The 23,115-nt window shown below is 40.5% G+C and overlaps 1 protein-coding gene across 1 annotated transcript in view; it reads right to left on the bottom strand.

Moving 5' to 3' along the window:
- Positions 1–16,388: 16,388 nt before the first annotated feature.
- The window catches only part of ELL2 (elongation factor for RNA polymerase II 2), a 72,388-nt gene continuing 65,661 nt past the window's right edge, over positions 16,389–23,115 (bottom strand). Inside the window, exons 10-12 of the mRNA XM_057738803.1 lie at positions 22,415–22,586; positions 20,383–20,427; positions 16,389–20,293 (exon numbers count right to left, since the gene is read on the bottom strand). Coding sequence (XP_057594786.1) covers positions 20,177–20,293; positions 20,383–20,427; positions 22,415–22,586 — 334 coding nt within the window. The 3' untranslated portion in view covers positions 16,389–20,176. The remainder of the gene's footprint in view (positions 20,294–20,382; positions 20,428–22,414; positions 22,587–23,115) is intronic.

The following is a 23,115-nucleotide window of genomic DNA, read 5'->3' as shown; positions in this document are numbered from 1 at the left end:
AAGAATAGTTATCAAACACATTTAAAAAATGAGTGATAAAGTAACATAGATGCTTCTTAATACATTAAATAAGATGTATTGTTGAGTTTAGTAAGTATTGCACCTTCAAAGTAGTGATGGCTATTAATGATATTTCAAGGTATTGACAACAATAGTTGGTGACAAAGTCACAGATGACTATTATGGTTTGTTACCTGTCTTCATAATTGAAAGATATACTAAATTTCGATTACAGGTTCGTGAAAATGCGTGAGTCCCTCATCCAAATATATAGATCCCTGGAATACCATCTAAGAGCTCCTTGGGTGTCTGTGGACCCAGGGTAAACACTCCCACCAGAGTGGCTTCTTTCCTTCTGGCCCAAAGGGCAGACACACGGACTAAGACAAACAGCATTACTTGTGTCTTCTTGGTGAATCTACATATAAACCCAACTTTCACAGCTCCTCTCCAAATGGCATTCCTCTGTTTAATGGCAAGAAATAAAGGTAAAATTCATTTGGGAACTAGAGGCGATGTGCACTTGTTTTGTGCTTTTGCTAAGGTGACCGGCTATCCCTACGACAGGTAGTCAAGGTTTTAGGGTACTTGTAAAAATAAACTTTTACAGTCATCTTGACTTTATGTGAGGGTTTCCAGGGCCTTTAGGGAAGCCAAGAAGGCTGGTACAGAAGTGGGCTAACAGCAAGATAAAGGTAAGCTAAGGTCCACATTAAGATGTAACATGAGAACAGGAGCAGAAGAGACAAGGAATGTTTGGGCTCAGGCATCAAAATAAGCCCAGGCCGGGCAGAGTTTTATACAACTTCATCTCCTGGTCCCAGGCCTGGGGCAGCCACACAGTGTGGGCCAAACAAGGTGTTTTTACCAATTTCACAGTGAACACATTTTCAGTTACTCCCCTACATGAGTAGAAACAAAAACAAACCCTACTATTTTGGTTTGGGGGAACTAGTTTTATTTTAGGGGCTTAAAGGAAGCAAAGAATGTACTGATATCCACAATTAGGCAATACTGATATAGAATCTGTGCGCCAGGAAGCAAAAAGATTTAATAGATCTTAGAAGTAATATACTTTAGCCTTTCAGTGACATAGGTTTCAATTTTGGCATCATTTTTTGGGATGTTGCTACAATGTTTTTCTTTTAATGTGTGCAACTTTTGCAGTAAATTATAGTGGCATCAGCCAAATTTTACACATATACACACACATGTATTATATGTGTATATGTATATATATGTATATATGTATAGTTTTGTTTTCATATGTGTTATTGGCTAATACCTGGATGAAGAAGCATCAGCTTTAGAAAATAAAGCATAGTAAATCAAAGGGATGATACCTACGTGCTCTTGTTTACTTACTTGTTCCTGAGTCACAGACACAGTATTTCCAAATGTCTGAGGGAGCAACACACGCTTTGATAAAGGTTGAGTCAAAACTGAATGAGGGAACTGCTATGAATAGAAAAAAGGGAATTCAAGTTATATGGTAGGTTTAGGAAATGTGGAAATGAGATTATATTCAGAAAATGAATTTACTTCTGAAAATAACTGCGTTTCTGAATACCACGTGGTCTAACTGGTGGACGTTACTCTGGGTGATGGAGGAACCACCCGTGTCTCGGGAGGGTGGACTTGGTTGGCTGAAGGCAGAGATCTGGGAGCAGCTGCTGCTCCTTATGAGCAGTGCGGATGTCAAGGGGGCCAGGAGGCAGCTTTCCAGGTTAGCCTTGCAGTTATCTGTGCCCTTTGTTCAGTACACATCTTTCATAGCAGTCTGAGTGTGCCCATGGCATTCTCAGACTTCCTTTTGGTTTCTGTGTTTCTGAGAAGTGGCGTAGTCTCAACTTTGGCCCCAGCTTGGAAACTCTCCAGCCATGCTAATACCATTCTCTGCACTCATGTGTAGTGACACTGGCCCACGGAATCCTCTCCATTTTCCATCCCATTTCGCAGAAGGATAATGGTTAAAGTCCCAGTCATGGTTCTATCCAGGGATGTGGTCTCAAAATTTAACTACAGGAAAAATCCCACCATGACTTTTCCCTAGAACTCATCTTTGCAGTGTTTTAAATGGAATTGTGAAACATTTGGGGTCCTTTGCTCCCAAGAAAAATGTGTTCCCTGCTTTTCTTTATAGAAGTCATTTCCTTCCTGAATATTTAAAAAACAAAAAGCAAACAAAAAAAACCCACTGCACACAGCGTTCTGGGAGCTGCAGGAGGATTAAGAATGACCTTTAGCTGAGGAACCAGGCAGCACAACTACAGGAGATTCTGACCTATTTTCTTTTTTATGTGTATAATATTGCACCTCTATGGAAAACACTGGCAAGGTTCTAAACCAGCCTCAAGCAGATGCTAAATATTCTGAGAGATGGCCTTGAATTGGTAGAGAAATTGTCTAAATATACACCTGGGTAAGCCCAGTTCAAATCTGTTACAGGCATCTCCCATTTTAAGGAGGGGTTGGGATTTCTTTTTAAAGGACAGAATATAAGATAAAGTGTACATTACGATAATGCCATTTCCTTATACCAGCTATTACTTGACAGTTTGAGGAGCACTTTCACGATTGTCCTATTTGATTTTTTTAGAGATAAGGTTAATAGAGCAAGGATATAGTTATACAATTATATAACAGATGTAATTAACACGGGGGTAAGAGCACTCATCTTTAAAAAAAAAAAGTCCCTCTGTGTTAAATAGTTAATACAACAGAAAAGACATGGCAATTAAAGGATGAAGCATGATAAACAAACAGAGTTGATGCAGAAAGAAAGTAAACATTTATGAAACACCTACTATGAGCCAGGCCCTGTGCAGGGACCTTGGCATGCATTATTCCATCTGATTTTGAGAACAGATTGGAAGTATTAAGTATTCCCCCCACCCCCGCCCCACTGGATGCTGGGTTTTTTTTTTTTAAGCTCTTTATTGGAATATAATTGCTTTACACTCTTGTACCAGTTTTTGAGGTACAACCAAAGTGAATCAGCTATATTTATGCATATATCTCCATATCCCCTCTCTCCCTCCCACGACTCCCTCCCACCCTCCCTGTCCTGGCCCTCTAAAGCATCACCCATTATCGAGTTGATCTCCCTTTGTTATACAGCAACTTCCCACTAGCTATCTATTTTACATTTGGTAGTGTATCTATGTCTATGCTACTCTCTCACTTCATCCCAGCAGCCAAGAATACTCTACCCAGCAAGAATCTCATTCAGATTCGACGGAGAAATCAAAAGCTTTACAGACAAGCAAAAGTTAAGAGACTTCAGCACCACCAAACCAGCCTTACAACAATTGCTAAAGGAACTTTTCTAAGCAGGACACACAAGAGAAGGAAAAGACCTACAAAACAAACCCCAAACAATTAAGAAAATGGTAATAGAAACATACATGTCAATAATCACCTTAAATGTAAATGGATTAAATGCTCCAACCAAAAGACACAGACTGGTTGAATGGATACAAAAACAAGACCCTTACACATACTGTCTACAAGGAACCCACTTCAGACCAAGGGACACGTATAGACTGAAAGTAAGGGGATGGAAAAAGATATTCCATGCAAATGGAAGTCAAAAGAAAGCTGGAGTAGCAATACTCATATAAGTATTTTAACAAAGACAAAACGGGTGCTCAGAGAGGAGTGATTTCACGGAGGGTGTACAGTAACTGTGCAATCTGAGAGGTAAGCCCATGTCTGCATTGTAAAGCCCATTGTCTTGCCATCGTAACACCCTAACTCAGGTTACTTCCCATGAATGCTGCCCATCATTTCTTCTTTCCTTTTAACTTTTATCATCCCTTCAAAGAGTGTGATCACACGTAGTGCCTTCCATCATCGTTACCACCATCATGACAACGGTGATCATTCACTGACCCCATTTAATGCATTTTAGTATTGTTGCTTATAGATTTCTCATCTTACCCATGTTATACTTTATGTTCTTTGAAAGTAGGTCTGGAGTCTTACTTTAATATCTTAAGCAGCATCTTACATACTGTTCTGCATCTAATATCTACTCAATAAAAATTTTTGAATGAAACTAAGTGAAGCAAAATGCTCGTAATCCAGGGAGCCTATTAACTAAAGAGTTTGGAAAAAAAATAATGTTCTAGCTAAAGGATGATAGGGTAAAGTTATATATTCTTAACCCCCTTCCATGAAACCTACAAAAGGGATGACATTTAAAGGGTGAAATTTTGATAGAAAAAGTCCATCTGCAATGAAACTAGGAAATAGCTAAAATCTCAAATCATGTTGTGTGCCAAAAAATAATGAATCAGGACTGAGTCAAGGGAGGCTATAGAAAGCTGAAATACACCTTCTGGGTTCCAATTAGGATTCAGATTTCTCTCAAAGTGAGTGCCATAAGGGGCCTAGGAGTTGCTCTTCTACTCAGAGCAAGGACTGAAGGTGTGGTTGGGACACAAGAAAAACACACCCTCTCGGGGGTTGTTCTACATAGCATAGAAGAGAGGATGGTCAGGTAGATGGAAGGACGCTATTGGGCAAGACATTTATTTTTCCCCCAAATAGAATTTCTAGTTAGGAGGTGAGGCAGAGAGGATGAAAAAGTGGTAATGGCAGCCAGCTTTGCAGTGGTTGATGGGATTCAAACAAGGAACTACAAATAAACATAAATAACCAAACAAAAGATTCAAGAGCCAGAGTCTCTCATGATCCTTACTGACATTGTGGGAGATCACTCACTTGAGAGGTCACAGAATATAATGAACACGGCTAAAAACGACTGTGAGGAATCGGACCCAGCTTGGAATCTGAAGCTGCCCTAGCTTACCCACTGACTCCTCTCCGTAATTACCCTCCTCTCCACGCGAGCAGAGAACTGCATTCCCTTCAGAGCAGAGTCTATGTTTTCATGCAGATTTAGGCATACGAATAACACCAAAAGCAAATTAAAAAAAAGGGGGGGGGGGAACTCAACAATCAGAATGCAGATGAAGACTACTGTTAAAAAGAATTATTCCAGCAAGCCAAAGAATCTCAGGTGCATGTTTATCTCCATTCCCAAAGAAATGAAAGTACATCTTTTAAAAACAATTTGAAAACGAAATATGAGAGCAAAGGAAAAGAAACAAAAAAGTTTAAGCTAAGAGTTATGAAAGAAATTGAAAATAATAAAAACATCCTAGAAATGAGAAGTACATTAGAACAGATGTTGAAAACATATTCAGCAATGCAGAGGTCAGACTAGAGAGAATGAAATAGCATTTACGGAATTAAAAAAACCCCAAGTAAATGAAATTAAGTAGAAAGATGACAGTTATTAAAGACAGGCAACAGTCAGTCAGCATATAGGATAATGGTGTCCCTGAAGTAGAGAACAGAACGAATCCAGCAGGAAATAAAAATGTCAAAAATAAAATTAAACTCCACTGATAAAAAGTATGATCCGACTCTTCAGATGAAGAGATTTCAGGGGAAAAAAACGGATAACAGGATAATCAGCACACTGACATGTAAGTCAAGTTACTGAAATTTAAGGACAATATAAGAATTCCCAGGCACCTAGGCAGAAAAAAGCAAATTTCCTATAAGGGGGGAAAAGAGCAGGCTGACCTCAGATTTCTCAACAGAGATACTCAGAGAAAAAAGTGGACCACAAAATCTAGTTAAGCACAAGATGAATCAAAATTAAGTCTCAGGAAAGGGGAAGGCATAGTGTCAAAGGCCTGAGGTAGAGCCTAGGACCCATTTAATAGAGAGCTAAGCCAAATGCACGCAAAATTATGGTTAAGAACAGAACGTAACTATTGTAAATCCTAAACATGGAAACATATAAAGTAAACATACGATATAATGTACAATATGATGTCATAGCCCAAAATTGTCAGTAGGGAAATTAGCATTTTTTTCTTCTCTCCTCATTCATAGCATCAAAGGTGGCTGAATTCAAGAAACAAAATATCCTTGATCACTGTTAGAAACTGATGCACAATAGTGAAAATTTTTACATTTGTAAATTATTTCTGAACACCCTGTAAACAGTCTTTGTATTTTATGGTTTTCTCATGCTTTAAGAGGACTTAGTGAGTGAGGCAAGGATAGTGAGTAAAATATTAAACCATTCAGTTGAAATAGAGCATTTCTTTGGCTATTGCTGGTGATTTCAGTTTTTCCCTACTGGGAATAATCTGAATCTCAATCAGGAGTGATTAAATTATAAAATTATGACATAAACAGTGGAATACATGCAGTTGTCAGAAAGAATGAAAGACGTCAACAGGGACTGACATGGGATGATGTTCAAGCAATGCTGTAAAGTAAAAAAAATGAAGTTGCAGACCTATAGTTTGAGATCCAACTTGAACTGAAGGAAAAACTGTGCGTGAATATGTACCCGTAGTGGCTGCCTCTGGAGCCTGAGGTTGGCGAGTGAGAACAGGCGTCTTCTACTTTTTACTTTATTTACTAGGTAGCGTTCGAAATTTTTGCAAGAGTAGTAATCACTTTTTTTTTTTTTTAACAAAAGAAAAGACAAAGGACAAACTTTGATTCTTTTTTTTTTTTATTGAATGACCATGACAGTCATGGTCAGTGAGTTAGAAAGATAATCTGGCAAAACTGATTTGCTTAGAAGTGTCCTTTAAGATTCTGTTCCCACTAAAGTGGACACTTGGTCTGGCTCTGCTGCAGCGTACCCTGTCTCTGGGCAGAATATAGACAGAGGGGATAGTTGCCATAGTGGAGGAAGCCTGGGACCGCCATCAGTGATCTGTGGAATGGCCTGAACCTAAGGGTGATGTTAGCAGAGAAGAAAGCATTTTTCAGGGCAGATTGAGCTGTTTATCTGGCTGAAGGAGCCTGGGCAATGAGGAATAGTTGGCCCAGAGCACAGCTAGGGAAATGGATATTTTACCTCCTGTAAAAAGAGGATTGTTTACTCTTAGAGGAAAAACAATTTCAAGGAGGCAGAATATGAGTGGGCTCTGGGGAGACCTTACGGGGCTCCTCTATCACCAGGTAAACCTTGGGAATCAGCACCAAGTCTGGGAGGGCAAGGCACACTGACCGGAAGTGGGGTGCAGTAGGGCGACAGGATTCGTATTCTTGTCCTAGAGCTGATACCACCTGACCCCTCTGGCCTGTCACTTCATGCTATAAAGGGTTTAAAGAAAGGACCAGTATGGTACTGGCACAAAAATAGAAAGGATGATCAATGGAATAGAATAGAGAACTCAGAAGTAAGCCCAAACACATATGGGCACCTTATCTTTGACAAAGGAGGCACGAGTATACAATGGAAAAAAGACAGCCTCTTCAATAAGTGGTGCTAGGAAAATTGGACAGCAACATGGAAAAGAATGAAATTAGAACACTTCCTAACACCATACACAAAAATAAACTCCAAATGGATTAAAGACCTACATGTAAGGCCAGACACTATCAAACTCCTAGAGGAAAACATAGGCAGAACACTCTATGACATACATCAAAGCAACATCCTTTTTGACCCACCTCCTAGAATCAGGGAAATAAAATCAAGAATAAACAAATGGGACCTCATGAAACTTAAAAGCTTTTGCACAGCAAAAGAAACCATAAACAAGACTAAAAGGCAACCCTCAGAATGGGAAAAAATAATTGCCGATGAAACAATGGACAAAGGATTAACCTCCAAAATATACAAGCAGCTCATGAAGCTTAATACCAAAAAAGCAAATAACCCAATCCACAAATGGGCAGAAGACCTAAATAGACATTTCTCCAAAGAAGACATACAGATGGCCAACAAACACATGAAAAGATGCTCAACATCACTCATCATCAGAGAAATGCAAGTCAAAGCCACAATGAGGTATCGCGTCACACCAATCAGAATGGCCATCATCACAAAATCTGGAAACAACAAATGTTGGAGAGGGTGTGGAGAAAAGGGAACTCTCCTGCACTGTTGGTGGGAATGTAAATTGGTACAGCCACTATGGAAAACAATTTGGAGGTTCCTTAAAAAACTACAAATAGAACTACCATATGATCCAGTAATCACACTCCTGGGCATATACCCAAAGAAAACCATAATCCCAAAAGAAACTTGTACCATAATGTTTATTGCAGCACTATTTACAATAGCCAGGACATGGAAGCAACCTAAATGCCCATCAACAAATGCATGGATACAGAAGATGTGGCATATATATACAATGGAATATTACTCAGCTATAAATAGGGATGAGACGGAGCTATATGTCATGAGGTGGATAGAACTACAATCTGTCATACAGAGTGAAGTAAGTCAGAAAGAGAAGGACAAATATTGTATGCTAACTCACATATACGGAATCTAAAAATGGTACTGATGAACTCAGTGACAAGAACAAGGATGCAGATACAGAGAATGGACTGGAGAACACGAGGTATGGGAGGGGGCGGGGGGGTGAAGGGGAAACTGAGACGAAGCGAGAGAGTAGCACAGACATATATATACTACCAACTGTAAAATAGTCAGTGGGAAGTTGTTGTATAACAAAGGGAGTCCAACTCGAGGATGGAAGATGCCTTAGAGGACTGGGGCAGGGAGGTGGGGGGGACTCGAGGGGGGGGGAGTCAAGGAAGGGAGGGAATACGGGGATATGTGTATAAAAACAGATGATTGAACCTGGTGTACCCCCAAAAAAATAAAAAAAAATTAAAAATTAAAAATTAAAAAAAAAAAAAAAAAAAGAAAGGACCAATTGAGAACACCCGAGAAAGTGCTCAGACAAGGCACAAAGCGCTGTACATGGTAAGGTGGTCTGTAAGGAAATATCCACCTCGTCTCCCTACTTTGCCTCATTTTATTCCCAGAAGTGCTTTTTCAGCTTCCCTGCCCAACCTTTTGGCATCTGTCTCCTACTGCTCTGGTTCTGGTTTCCCGCTCGCCCGCCCATGCCCTTGTTAGCCTCCTACCACACAGACGGTTTCCCTGGCTGCTGACAGCAGAGAGGATGGGTGGGCAGTTTTAATAGCAGAGATGTGATTTCTTTTTTCCTCAGAGAAGCTGCGTCTGGCTGATAGGGCTCTATCAGTGCGGCCAAGACTTCTTGCCATAACCCCACACACCTCCACCGGTGGAGGGCACCTGCCAGTCTTGGCTCCCTGTGTGCACATCCTGCACCAGCCTCCAGCCTCAGGGGAGACAGTGGGCTGGCCAGTTCCTGGGAAAGACAGTCACTGTTCCTCCCCAGCCCAGACCCCCATGTGAAAGTTCACAGGCCAGTTTGGGAGCACTGGCTACCAAACTGATGCCTCTCTATTTTGGAAACTTTCCTCAGAATTTAGTAGCAACATGAGAAGGCCACCAGGAAAGAACCTCAAGTACCCAAACGCCTCTGATAGGCAATAACCTCCAGTGTCTGGACCTCAGGAGGGAACCATGACAAGGCATCTCTGGGCATCATTTCCCCAGAATTGCTTAGCAAGGACAAAGCAGCAACTGAGGGGACAAATTCAACACCAAAAAAGCAAGACCCTAAATGGCTCTTGTTAATGAGAAGTGATCTGCATAAACGCATTCAGTGAGCGCTAAAGCCTTCTGGGGGGAGGGGGAGGTTCCCAACGTGTTCTGTCTTCCTGGCACATCCTTCTCTCATCTGACTCTTCCTCATCCTTCAAGTATTAGTCCCCACACCAGTTCTCCAGGGAGGCCTTGCCCCATTCCCTCACTGCCCTACGTCTCCTTATTATTCATTATTCTCAGAGATACCCTTTTATTTTGCAGCATTTACCACAATTGGACTCAAATAATTTGTGTAATTCACATTTGTCCTGTTCAGTGGTTCATTCCCACCAACTAGCACAATGCCTGGTGCACATAACTCAGCAGGATGAATGCACGAATGCTATGACTGAGGAACTCAAGAGCATATATGACAGGGTTTAACACAGGGCTCTTTCTGACAGCTTTGGATGAAGTCACAAGACAATAGATGCCATCTACCCCCATAGCATAAAGCAAGATGCTGGGCTTGTAGAGGAGGTTATCAAAAAACCCAGTTTTGTCCCCCTTAGCTCCGGGCTCCACAATGACATACGGGGTTGACGCTGAGCAGTCAGCTGATGTGGGAAATCAGAGGGTTTCTATGGAGAGTTGAGAGTGTGGTTCCCCTCACCACAGGCTAATGAGAGCGGCTTTGTGGAGACCACTTAGATGTTGGCAAGGATGCGGAGAAAAGGGAACCTGGTGCGCTGTTGGTGGGAATGCAAATTGGTGCAGCCACTATGGAAAACAGTATGGATGTTCCTTAAAACATTAAAAATAGAACTCGCATATGATCCAGGAATCCCACTTCTGGATGTTTATCCAAAGGAACTGAAATTAAGTTCACAAAGAGATACCTGCAGTCCCATGTTCATTGAAATACTATTCACAGTAGCGGAGATATGGAAACAATCTAAGTGTTCATAGATGAATGAATGGGTAGAGACAATGTGGTATATACACACAATGGAATATTATTCAGCCTTTAAAAAAGAAATCCTTCCATTTGTGAGACGATGAATGGACCTGGAGGACATTATGCTAAATGATATCAGCCAGACAGAGAAAGACAGATACTGTTTTCTCATTTATGTGTAGAATCTAAAATAGTCAAACTCATAGAAGCAGAGTAGAATGGTGATTACCAGGGCCTGGGCTGGGGGTGGGGTGGAGATGGGGAGGTGATGGTCAAAGTGAACATAGTTTCAGTTACGCAAGTAAATAAGTTCTGAGATCCACTCATGACACATATTGCCTATAGCGAACAATACTGTATTGTATACTTAAAATTTGCTAAGAGGGTATATCTTATGTTACACATTCTTATCCCATGCGTGTACACACACACAAATAATGCTAATAAAGGGGGCAAGAGGAAACTTTGGGAGGTGATGGATACGTTTGTGGCCTTGATGGTTTCAGGGGTATACACTTATCCTCAAACTCACTGAGTTGTGCACATTAAATATGTACAGCTTTCTACATGTAATCATACTTCAATAAAGCTAAAAAGAAAACCTGATTTGTGACTCTGCAAGCTTAGCGGACACAGAGGGGGCAGGAAACTGATTTATGTCTGGAAAACCTCCAGCTCTACAGCAGAGTGGAGGATGTATTTGGAAGTCCCTACACTTACACAGATAGCAGGCCAAAAGTGCTTATTTTTGTTTGTGGCTGGGGTGGGAGGGTGGTGAGAGACCAGATATAACACCTCTAGTTGGCATGTTGGCCGTGGTTCCTTAGAAAGGGGCTCAAAGCTGCTAGCTTCCTGCCGGAAGGGGTGGGGGGTGTGCTATTAGAAGGCCGGCCAAAGGAGGTGCCCTGAAGACACCCGGAGAGGCTGGCGAGCTCAGCAGGGCGCTGTCCCAGTCCCCTGGGACGGGCTCTGACAAGGGCAGATTTCGGAGGCGCCCGTCCTGTGGGCCCTTGCCCTCCCTACCCTCTGCTCCTTCAACCCCGGCAACGGGGAGGGTGCTGAGAGGTGGTAGGAGGCGGGGGGGCGGTGGCGAGACTCACTTGGCTTCCAGCCTCAAGCAGGCCTGCGCTGGACGAGGGGAGAAGCTGTCATGTTAAATGCATTTCAGAGTTTTGGCTATTATACCAGATGAGTTCCTGAAATGAGACCTATGGTAAAAGTGACCACAGCACTTATCTAAGAGTAGCTGTCTGAGAGGAATTGTGAGACCTGCCCGCAATCTCATCTCTGGGGACAGAGAAACAGCCACGAAAGAGGGTTCATGACATTGCCCCTCCCAGTCCCTCTGATTGGATGCAACAATCTCTGTTTCATCCTTACATAACCATGGTATGTAGATATTATCCTAACTTACCAGGTACGATGGAAGGAAGATTCAGGACTTTAGGCAGATTGCCCTGGGTCTCAGGTTGGTAAATCTCAGAACCAGAACTCAGCCGCAGGGTGTAGGACTCCTTGTTCCATTCTCTGCTTTCTACAACCGCAAGACATTTTCAACTTTACTTCCAGACTTTGCATGTCTTGCTTGTAGCTCCCAGGTTCTGAACTGGCCTTCTCACCAGTTAAAGCCAAGTCATCTTCACCCAAAGACAGAGGAGAAATGATAATACATGCAGGTTCACAGAAGGGAGGGGCCAAAATCAGGAGACGGGAAGAGCAGGTGGGGTGGTGATAATTGGCTACTGCAGCAATAAAGGCTTGTCAACAGGGGCCGAGAGGGGAAGGGAGCATGAGGGGAGACAGGAGGCGCTCTGCCAACAGTCCCTAGTGCCCCCTTACAGCTGTTCTCAGCTGCAGAGTCTGTAGCTCAGGTGGCCACGAGAGCCCTGGAGACCCTCTTGGCACCCCTTTGACAAGGCTGCCTTAAATGAACTCTATTTCTTGGGAGGAGAAGGGAAAGCTTACAGGTGTAAGAGAGTCATTTTCACAGAAGACTTTTCCCCAAAGCATCGTTACTGAAATGAACCATGTCAACCCTCTCTGGTAACTAGATGGTGAGAAGCATTTAGATTTATGGACAAGGCCCTTTTAAAAACTCTCCCCTATGAAGACATGTGGAAAAGAAAATTAACAGAGAGAATATTAAAAGTTAAGCTTTAGTCTGGAACAAATGCATCGGCACTGTATCTAAGTTACTGATAGCCGTGATGTTAAGAAAAGCTAATGTGGTGCTTGAAAAGGTTCACAGAGAAAACTTATTTTGCAGAGCAATCAGGAGCAGAAACTTTGAAATGCTCTAGTTGTGTTTACCACAGGGACTCAGTCACTGTTATGCAAAAATCTAATATGATTTTCAGTTCTGGCTGGCTGCTTGTTTATCGGGTATATTACTACAAAAATCTCCAAGTTGAAATAAAAGATGGAAAGAAATAATTAGAAAATAAACAGCAAAAAACCAAAGGAAAAAAACCCCCAAAACACATAGAAAACTTACTGGGTGCCGAGCAGCACTCTACATATATGTTACCGCAACAACCCTCTGAGGCAGGTACTGCCCCACTCAGGGTGGGAAGCTGAGGCTGAGGGCTTTGCAGACTTGCCCACGCTCTGCATCCTGACTCTGCTTTGAACCGCTGGTGATGGGACGCCTCTTGTTTGGCACTTTCCCCCTCCTCCCTGTCTTCCTGTCACTTTCTGGTAGTGGCTGCTGGGTTGTTCTCAGCTCTTCCCTAGGAAGAGTATAAGTTCTGGGGGTCTCCTGCTCTGGTGGCTGTGGTTTAAACATCTTCATTTCATCAATGAAGACGGTTGTTTGTTCTAGGTGCTGTTGACAGGCCCTGCTCGCTCTATCATTTCGGGAATCCCAAAGTCCTTTGATTATCCTCAAAACGTCTACTGCTTGGAAGGTTATGGAAGCACTTGGCATTAAAAAAAGGTCAAGAAAACCATATGTTAAAGAAACATCAGGCTAAATATGTTTAGACTGCTGTCCTCTACCACGTCCCTGAGAAATGGGAGAAAAGCTATTGAAATTAGGAAATGAAACCAGAACCTATCTGTCAGTTACGATAAACAATAAAAATAACTTTTTAAACTCTTTCGTTTTATGTTCCAAACCATTATAGACCATTTAGATGCTCCTATTCCAGAGGTGACTGGAGGTATCAATGCCAATGTTGTAAAGAGCTGTACCCTTTGAAGTTATCCAGTTAGTCAATCATGGCAAAGAGATTCCCAAAGTTAAGTCAGCCTGCCATCAGTAACTCATTCCTAAATCATGCCTTTGGGAAGATAAAGTGGCAAGGCACACAAACCTGAATGACATAGCAGACTGTTGCAGTAATCCAGATCCTCTGGCCACAGGAATTTTAACTGACATATATGAACAGCCTGCCTCATTCATTCTTTCAATAAATTACTATTGAGCACCTTCTGTAGGCCAGGCACCAGGCTAGGAGCTGGGAACATACCAGTGAACAAGGCAGTCTCTACTCTCATGGAACTTATTTAATTAATAAAACAATTAGTATTTAGTTATAATGGTGATAAATGCCACAAAGAAGAAGTATGAGATACAAGAGAACATATACCAGGGTGACCCGAGTTAGTCTGAGAGGTTAGAGAAATGCTTCCTGGAGGAAGTGATGTGAAGTGAAGGAGGGATGGAGGGTAGAGCTGGTGGTGCAGAAGGGACCGCAAGTGCTAAGTAAAGCCTGGGGATGGGAGGAGCAGGGGTCACTGGGGAGCCTAAAGGCAGGCCCGTGTGACTAGTGTGGAGTGGGAGTAGCAGGAGATGAGAGGGTAGATCATGCTGCCTGCCTACACCACAGTGGAGTCTACACCTGTTTAACTCAGTGGGGCTGCCTATCTACACCACAGTGGAATTCTGTAAGCCCCTTGGAACCCATGAAGTACAGAAAGGCAGCCATTTCTTAGAAGCCCCAACTTTTGAACTCAGACATGGTGGCCAGTAACGTGGGTTCAGTCTTTAAGAAGCACTCTCCTGTATTTCAGACCCGATAAGGAATTCGTATCATCCATCTCCAGATGCCCAAATTGTCCCGACTATCTATTTACAGTAAGACAAACCAGTATGGCCACCCCATTGAGTTAAACAGGCAGGAGTTGTAAATAATAACACATTTCCACCATCACATAGCAGAGGTGTCTGACCCCAACTTGAGAATTAAGCAATCATAAAATATCAGAGCCACCTACTGCCACTGCCAGCCTCCTGCCCCAGTCTCAGAAAGGTAAAACCAGTGGGGCAGGTATGTGTAGGTCTAGCATTCAGTAAAACCCCAAACACTCCACCTTGAAACCTTAAGCTTCTCTCAACCTTTGTCCCCTCTGTAATCAATCAAAACAGACTCATCCTCACCTAGAAAAATAATGCTCCAACAAACTCCCTATTGCATTCAGCAGATTGCTGGTTTTTGGAACTCCCAAGTGCTTTACAAACAATAATTGAGCCTCTTCCATACCCCAGGAAGAAGGCATATTTTCACTCTATAGCTGAGGAAAGAAGTTGAGTTAGAAGACAAGTACAGTGTCAAATGTCCACTGGGGGAGGGAGAGGGAGGGCTGCTGAAATAATTACAACATTGGGAACCTCATTCATCCCTGAGACTCCTCATAAATCCAACCAGAATCATGGCTGGCACTGACCATTCTGGATTTTTAATACTAGTGCTCAATTGAGGCTTGCTTCCTTTCTTCCTCCATTAATCTTTCAGAAAACTTATAGAAACTGCATGTTAAGGATCCAACTAGAATGTTCTTATGTCTAATTCACACTGGATACCCCTTAGAGCTGGAGTCTGTTACGGAGACAGCCTTCTTTTTTTTTAATTAAGTAATTTATTTATTGGCTGTGTTGGTTCTTCTTTGTCGCACATGGGCTTTCTCTGGTTGCAATGAGCGGGGGCTACTCTTCATTGTGGTGTGCGGACTCCTCATTGTGGTGGCTTCTCTTGTTGCAGAGCACAGGCTCTAGGTGCATGGGCTTCAGTAGTTGTGGCACATGGGCTCGACAGTTGTGGCTCACGGGCTCTACAGCGCAGGCTCAATAGTTGTGGCACACGGGCTTAGTTGCTCCGCGGCATGTGGTATCTTCCTGGGGGTAGGGCTTGAACCCTCGTCCCCTGCATTGGCAGGCGGATTCTTAACCAGTGCGCCACCTAGGAAGTCCCTAGACAGCCTTTTAATATGAATAGAAAATGATGTGATTCCAAGAATGTAACCCTGCTTCTCCTCTCTACCTGCACTGCCCCAATCGGCTTCCAATAGCCCTCTGTTAAGACGGCACATGTTCAGAAAGAAAGGACACATGTTTTCTCAAAAAAGTATTCTGGCCTTCCTTCAAATTTATTTATCATTTCTGACAAAATCAACTCATTGAGAGTAATCCATTAGGTATCACGCCCAACACCCACATTCTCTTTTGATTCTCTTTTGAATCAAGAGTCTAGCCTGTGTGGTATTACTGGACTTGTCACTTTGTAACAGTTACCCTAACCCTAAATAGGTACCAAAATATGAGGGGCAGTATGGAAAGGTAGTTAAGAACACAGATACTGGAGTCAGGCTCCCCAGGCTCCACTGTTTACTAGCTGTGTGATGGGCAATTGTCTTAACTTCTCTAAGCCTCAATTTACTTGCCTATAAAATGGGAATAGCAGGGTTGTGGTGAGGAGAAATGGGACAATACAGAGTGTGTAACCCACAGAAAACCCTCCAAAAAAGGTACTATGATTATTGTTCCCCGAGTAGATGCTGCCTTTGGAGGGCATGTCCTCCACATGTAAAACAGGCAGCAGAGGATCCTGGAGCAAATACCCTGCGTTCCTGCTTCCTAAAGTCATCAACAAGTAATATCTCTGTCCCAGGAAGATCATTTACATTAGGGCATCAGAAAGAACGCTCTTGTGGGATGTTTTCTTCTAAGACAAAATTAAGAGCCTTGAAATGAGACAAAGGAAAAATGAGTACCAGAATTGCAAAGTTAACATTTTTATTGAACTGAAATTGGTGCAGAATAACAGGGGCCACCACAGCTGCTGAACTCAGTTAACAACTGAAAAGTCCCTGTGACATTTTACCTTCCTAACATGGTTTGGGTGGAACAACTGAGAAATAGCGTAGATATATATGTATATATTTTTAACACTTCAAAATATTTTGAAATGAGCCTCATAGCCTTGTTCAGTTTTCAGGTTACAAAGAACATTGATGACATCTTCTGTTGCCTTCATTTAGTCATGTCAGTTAATATCTTTACCCAAAAGTTTCCTCTCAAAGCTGGCTATAATTTTTCCCCATGCAGTACACACAAAAAAAAGGATTTAGTAACACTTAGGCAAGTAATAAACTGTAAGAATTTTAAAAGTAGTAAAGGCAAAAACCACACATACGTGACTCAACACTCACATGGCCAGAAAGACAATGAACTGGCTGAAGAGTTTCAGACAAGTTCCAGAAGCAAAGGACGCACTAGTGGAAGAGGTAAGGCAACAAGCAGAGTGTTGGAACTGATGGACCATTTGTTTCTAAACCTCATTTCAATACCTTGCTTCAAACATGAAAATATGCATTTGTTTTACAGAATAAGGTGAAATATTTTAAGGGAAAAGAAAACTTCTATTAAGGTTAAAAGATCAATCAGAGATGAAGGAAAATCAATACCGGATTTTTATAATCAATGCATGGAGCAATGATATCAACTGACCACACCAATTACTTTTGTGAGAGCAAGTACTGAACATCTATCACTACTTAGAGTTGAAAGTTAATCCCTCTAAAGTATTGCAAGGGAAATAAATAACCAACAAGATAGGAAGTGAAATCCTCACATAAAACAAAATCACATCTAGTTAATGTTATTTTTGGTTTGTATTAAATCAGCTGCTCATTCATTCTGGAATTAATTTATGGGTGTTGGAAAAAATCTTCAAGAGTGCTTCAAATTATTTTAGATGAAATGTTATGAACAAATAATAACACAACTCATTGTCTCATCTTGACAATGCTATTTTACACTTACTACTTCTCTCAAAAAAAACAAAAAACTAAATAAGTTCTACCAGAGTAATTAACCAAGTGGCCACCCATTCCTGCAGCAATTATTGGAGAGAATCTAAAAATCTTGCAGTAGGAGATGAAGAATGATTATAAATATTTTAATAGGCTCATGCCCATCTTTAAAAGAGATGCAGCCTCAGGTAATAGCAGATTCAGAGATTTACAACTCTCAAATTTGCAACTGACATACAGATATACATTTTGCAAGGATTTGCCCAATGTACACAACAAACATCTAAATTAAGGCTTTTATAGGTAGGTGGTCAAGTCTGTGGGTGTGCAATGCTGGATTTTCATAAAGCATCTCCAGCTTCCATTATTACCCAATTTGTAAACCAGAAGATGTGCTGATGTAGGTGGGTAGGAGCTCTAAGGGCTAACAATTAACCAACTGGAAGGCTTGCCTTGTTTGTAAACAAGTTCTAAAATGAGTTGGCAGTAAAACAATTGAGAGGGTGCCTCAAATGATGTAGAGAGGAAAAGTGAGTTGCACCTGCTGATAGGGATGGGCTTTAAAAAAAAAAAAAAAGCCAATAGCTGAACTTCAAGACTTTGAGATTTAGTGACCTAAAGGTTTAGCGTTACTTTCAAGCCAATGGTTCTCACACCTTAGCTTGCAAAAGTCACTTGGAGGATACTTATGAAAATGGGGATATGTGGGCCCTATCCCCTGAGATTCTAGTTTGGGTGATGCAAGTGGTCCAAGCACCTTGCTTTTGAGAAACACCACTCATAGCAAGTAGCAGCACACTACCTTTGATTAAAAGGCCATGATGTCTAAGAAATAACACCAATGAGGTCATTACCTACAGACAAATCCCTCAGGAGACTCCACCATAATGATATGAGGACCAAATTTATCCCCAATTAAATTTCCTTTCCTATTTTCTTTTCAACTGAAAATTTGAAACCAATGAATACTTAATAATGATTGTACCAATTCTGAGGTAAAAGGAAGAGCACCAGGGATCTCAATGCTAAAAGAAAAATTGAATTCCCTAGGAGGTCCATGCTACGTAGAAATCAAATTTCTGTGGTAATGTCATAGAGTTATAGTGCACAGGGTCTTGTTTCAGTCTTTGTATAGTGTACTTTTCAATACTTTTACTATATTATCTCTTCTTTCCTGTTAATGTTTTAGAAGAACTACACGCTGTCTCAGGTTTTCTAGATACCAACATTTTCTGGTTTACAGCGATACAGAACAAAGTTATTTATTTTTTTGGATGCTGGAGACAAACATCTTTATTAAAGATACCACCAAAATTTTGGCAAACATTTCAAAACATATTTGTAAACATAATGCTTCCCTTTTAAACTGGCAGCACTTTGAAAAACAATACAAGACAACATAACTTGAATCAACATTAGTTCAAAATCCTTATATTTTTGACCACATTACTTATGTTCCCACATGATAAAACAAATGATAGTTTAAATCAATGTCAACAGATAAACTCCATGAAATGAAAGTTTGTGCTGTTTGATGAATCACAGTATGTTATGGTTAAATATATCCACTTTTTATATTCCTGGCACCCAGGATGAAAAAAAAAATCTTTAAATATACATTTCATGTAGGTAATAGCTTCTTTGCATATCTCTCTTCAAAAAATACTTTATAGCAGTATATAAATAGGTTACCTACATGTTTAATTTTATAATTTTGCCCCCAAACTATAGTTGTTTCATTTTCATAACATATCAATTTTGCCCAACATTAATAAAGCTGACAAACTGTTGAAATGGAAATGCTTTTGTCTTCCATGATAGAAGTAGCAATTTGACAGAAAAAAAAAAACCTGTAGTAACACTCGTCAGTTGTTTCACCTGAGCGTTTGGCCTACTGAGAGTAGCAGCTTTTTTCCTCCATGCACGCTCACATCCACACCACCTCTGCACACATACAGGTCGAGCACACGCTTTCAGACGCTGGTAGGCCACAGTGTACTTCCCATTGCTCTAATCAAGTGGGAAGCAGTGTAGCTAATGATTAACCACACTAGGTACACAACTAGCAAATACCTTAAGGCAACCATTGCAATGGGGGGTTAACTTGCAGGGCAGATTTACTGTTCTAGATCAAGTCAGCCTATATATATACATGTGTATATAGATCTATACACATACTCACACACCTTTCTATTTCTTAACCCTCCAAAACAATGTTTTAATTTTTTTTTGTATTTTGTGCAAATTTCTAAATGTTCTACCATTTAAGGCAAAGAGTTTGTATTAAGAAAGGTCATAAAATAGGCTTATGTTTATCCAAAAGCATTTCACCTTGCACATTACTTTTTTTTTTTTAAACACATGTAACTTTGAAGTGTGGACACTGGATCCCCAATATCTAAAAAAAATCATTTCTAACGACAAATACAGATTTTTAAGGAAAAAAAATGATCTGAAGTATAGACACTGGATCCCCAATATCTAAAAAAAAATTATTCCTATTGACAAACACAAGTCTTAAGGGGGAGAAAAGGACCAGAAAAAGCAGCTTCAAAAATGCAAGGATGCAAAGTAAAATGGGGAAAAAAAAAAAAAAAGGTAACTCAAGTTTACTAATACTGAAACTTTCAACAGGCAAAGTTTCATTTTTTAGAATTTGAGAGCAACTCATTTGGAATTTTAAATAAATAAGCTTAAGTTTATTCACATCTTCTGGTCCAAGCAGAGCTCTAGTGCCATGACTCTGCTTGCTGTTGGTCAAATTCACCTATTAGTCTTTTGATGTGAGCCAGCTTGTTATGAAGATACTCGCATCTGTACTTTTCTTCATGGTAATTTGGACTAGACTGTGGATGAAAAAAACAGTGAGGAGTAAGACTGGAATTCATAATACTTCTCAACTAAAGGTCAGAAAACTAAGAGTGATGATATCTACCTGCTTTATCTTCTTATATTCTTGTAAGACTTCTTCATGAACATTCTAGAAAATTAACAATTAGAAATTAGAAGAGAACTTTTTTCTTTGCAATATAAACAGATAACACACAATTGGCAAGGGTGTGGGAAATATTAACGATGGAAATGTAAATTGGTACCGTCTTTAAGGAGAGCAATCTGGCAACTGCCATTAAAATAGCAAATGCAAAACTGACTCAGCACTTATACTTTTCTTTCAGATTTACTTGTGTCTGAGTGAAATGACAAGTGTACAAGTTTGTTCGCTGCAGCACTGTTTGTAAAGCAAAAGAAAATAAACAAAATGTAAATGTCCATTAATCCATACAAAGGAATACTTAGAGGCCATTAAAAAAGGGAGAAGTGCGTTATGTGCTTATGTAAAAGAATTCTCTAAGATATATATTGTTTAGTGAAAAAAAGCAAAGTACAGAGAACAATTTACATAGTTTGGTATCATTTGTTTATAAGGGAGAAATAGAATATTATATTCTAAGAATTTTTAATGAAATCAGGTAAATAATGTATCACACCTTAATTTACTGCAACATAAGACAATGGTGCATCTTATAAATGATGACACCTTAGATTCAATTAAATATGGTATATTTGTGAATTTGCTTGTGTATATATATCTTATACTCACACAGACCTCTGAAAGAATACACTGGAAACCAGTAATACTGATTGCCTCTAGGGAGGAAAATTGGGTGGCAGGGGAAAAGAGCTAACCCTTATGTACTACATAACCTGATGTACTGTGAATCTAAGCAGTTTCCAAATGCTTACATTTATTCTGCACAACTCTATAATCACCTCACTTTATGGGCAGGGATTTTGAGGATTTTCAGTCAAGTTAAGTAACCTGCCCAAGGTCACACAAGTAGAGCAGAGCCGGGAAATCAAATCCAAGCAGTCTGGCTTTGGAGCCTGCTCCTAACCACTGAGCAACATTTAGAATTACATTTTAGTATAAATATAATCATGGTATACTGGTAAATAACTATATAGAAAAAAATAAATCCCAAATCACCATATCACTGACCTCTTTGCACTCCCAGCCACCCACTCCTCTGACAAAGTTTTCTGTAACTCTAGGCAGCTTGTTTAAAAGATTAAGGCCCACTAATAGAAGACATAATGAATCTCTAGGGCACAGATCCTCTCAGGCTGTCTTTCCCACTGTGGAAAAACCCACCCATTTCCTCATGGAGGTCAGAACAACAGTGGTCTAGGATGGAGGCACCATTTGCTGCTGTGAAGTGTGACAAAGTTATCTGTCATACACAAGGAGGGAAACATCCATTTATATCAATCCTTTGGCTAAGAACTCTAAGAACAATTGGTAGATAGGTCAGGCTTCTACTGCTCTTTGTCAGCTGTAGTAATATTACCACTTAAGGTAGGCAAGTGAAAACAGATTAATACCTGTTAACAAATGGCAGTCTCTGGAAGCTGGAAGTACCATGCTTTTCTTGACTTAAACCCCAAACCTGAGTGGTATTAAGCTCCCTTTATATTCTATGCCAGACTGAAGTTTAAAAAAAATCTTTTTTAAAAAAATTTACTTAAAATAGTAATTTTGGGAAATAGCACCAGATGTAAGAGCCATAGTCTGAGTTGAGCTGGTAATGCGGTCAAATATTTCAATGAATCCCAAATCTAGTTTTTTTGTTTTTTTTTTCCTATTTAGTTGTCTGTATTTTTCTCAATATACTACATATTATGTTAGGTAAGTATATAAGTACATATCATACATTTTATACATATTATATAAAAACATTTTTTTTTTTTCCACTGGAGGAAATACAGGCTTATTGTGTTTACTTATTTTCAAGAAATATTTCAAATATTTATTTTCATAGTCAATTGTAAATGAAGGCCAAAAGCTGCAGAGAGGCTGGTCTGCGAGAGGACTTGCTCTGAAGGCTAGTAGGACGGCTGGGGATGGGCAGCGCAGAGAAAGAAAGAAAGTAAAATATGAAAGCCCATCTAGGAACAAATGTGTTCACCTGATACTCTTTTGAGCCGGGAGAAAGGCGCTTTCGTTGTGCGTCCAGCTTGATAAACCTTCTAGCCACAGTCTCCATCCTGGCATGCAAGGCCCTGTACTCATCATACTCAGCATTGAAGTCATCCTTGTAATTCTGACGCTGCTCATAGGAGACGATAGCAATATATTTTCTAATAAGAAAAAAGACAAAAGATAAATGGAGAGTAGCTACAGAATAAACATGATGCACACATCTGAGATTTAAACCAAATATTTAGAAACTATGAGGGTGAGTCAAAAATTATCCGCACTCTGGCTGTAGAATTTATTTTAATTAACTTCTAGAAAAGACAAATACATCATTTTTTGACATTATCTCCTTGCTTTTCAATGCACTTTGTCCATCTGTCAACAAGCTTTCGTATTCCCTCATTAAAACGTATTTTAGGCTGAGCTGCGAGCCATGAATGCACCGCCGTCTTCACTTCTTCATCAGAAGTGAATCTTTGCCCTCGTAGGGCTGCTTTCAGGGGACCAAACAGGTGACAGTCCGATGCAATAAGATCAAGACTATTAGGGAGGATGCTTTAACACGTCAAAATGTAAATTTTTGCAGAGTGTCGACAGTGTGGGCAGAAGTGTGTGGATGTGCATTGTCATGCAAGATCACAACGCCCTTGGATAGCAGTCCTCTATTTAATCCGAAGTTTAGGCTTCAGC

This window comes from Hippopotamus amphibius, chromosome 1 (genome assembly GCF_030028045.1).
Source record: "Hippopotamus amphibius kiboko isolate mHipAmp2 chromosome 1, mHipAmp2.hap2, whole genome shotgun sequence".
NCBI classification, from domain to species: Eukaryota; Metazoa; Chordata; class Mammalia; order Artiodactyla; family Hippopotamidae; genus Hippopotamus; species Hippopotamus amphibius.
The sequence above is the reverse complement of the archived record's forward strand: the minus strand, read 5'-3'. Positions and strand labels throughout refer to the sequence as shown.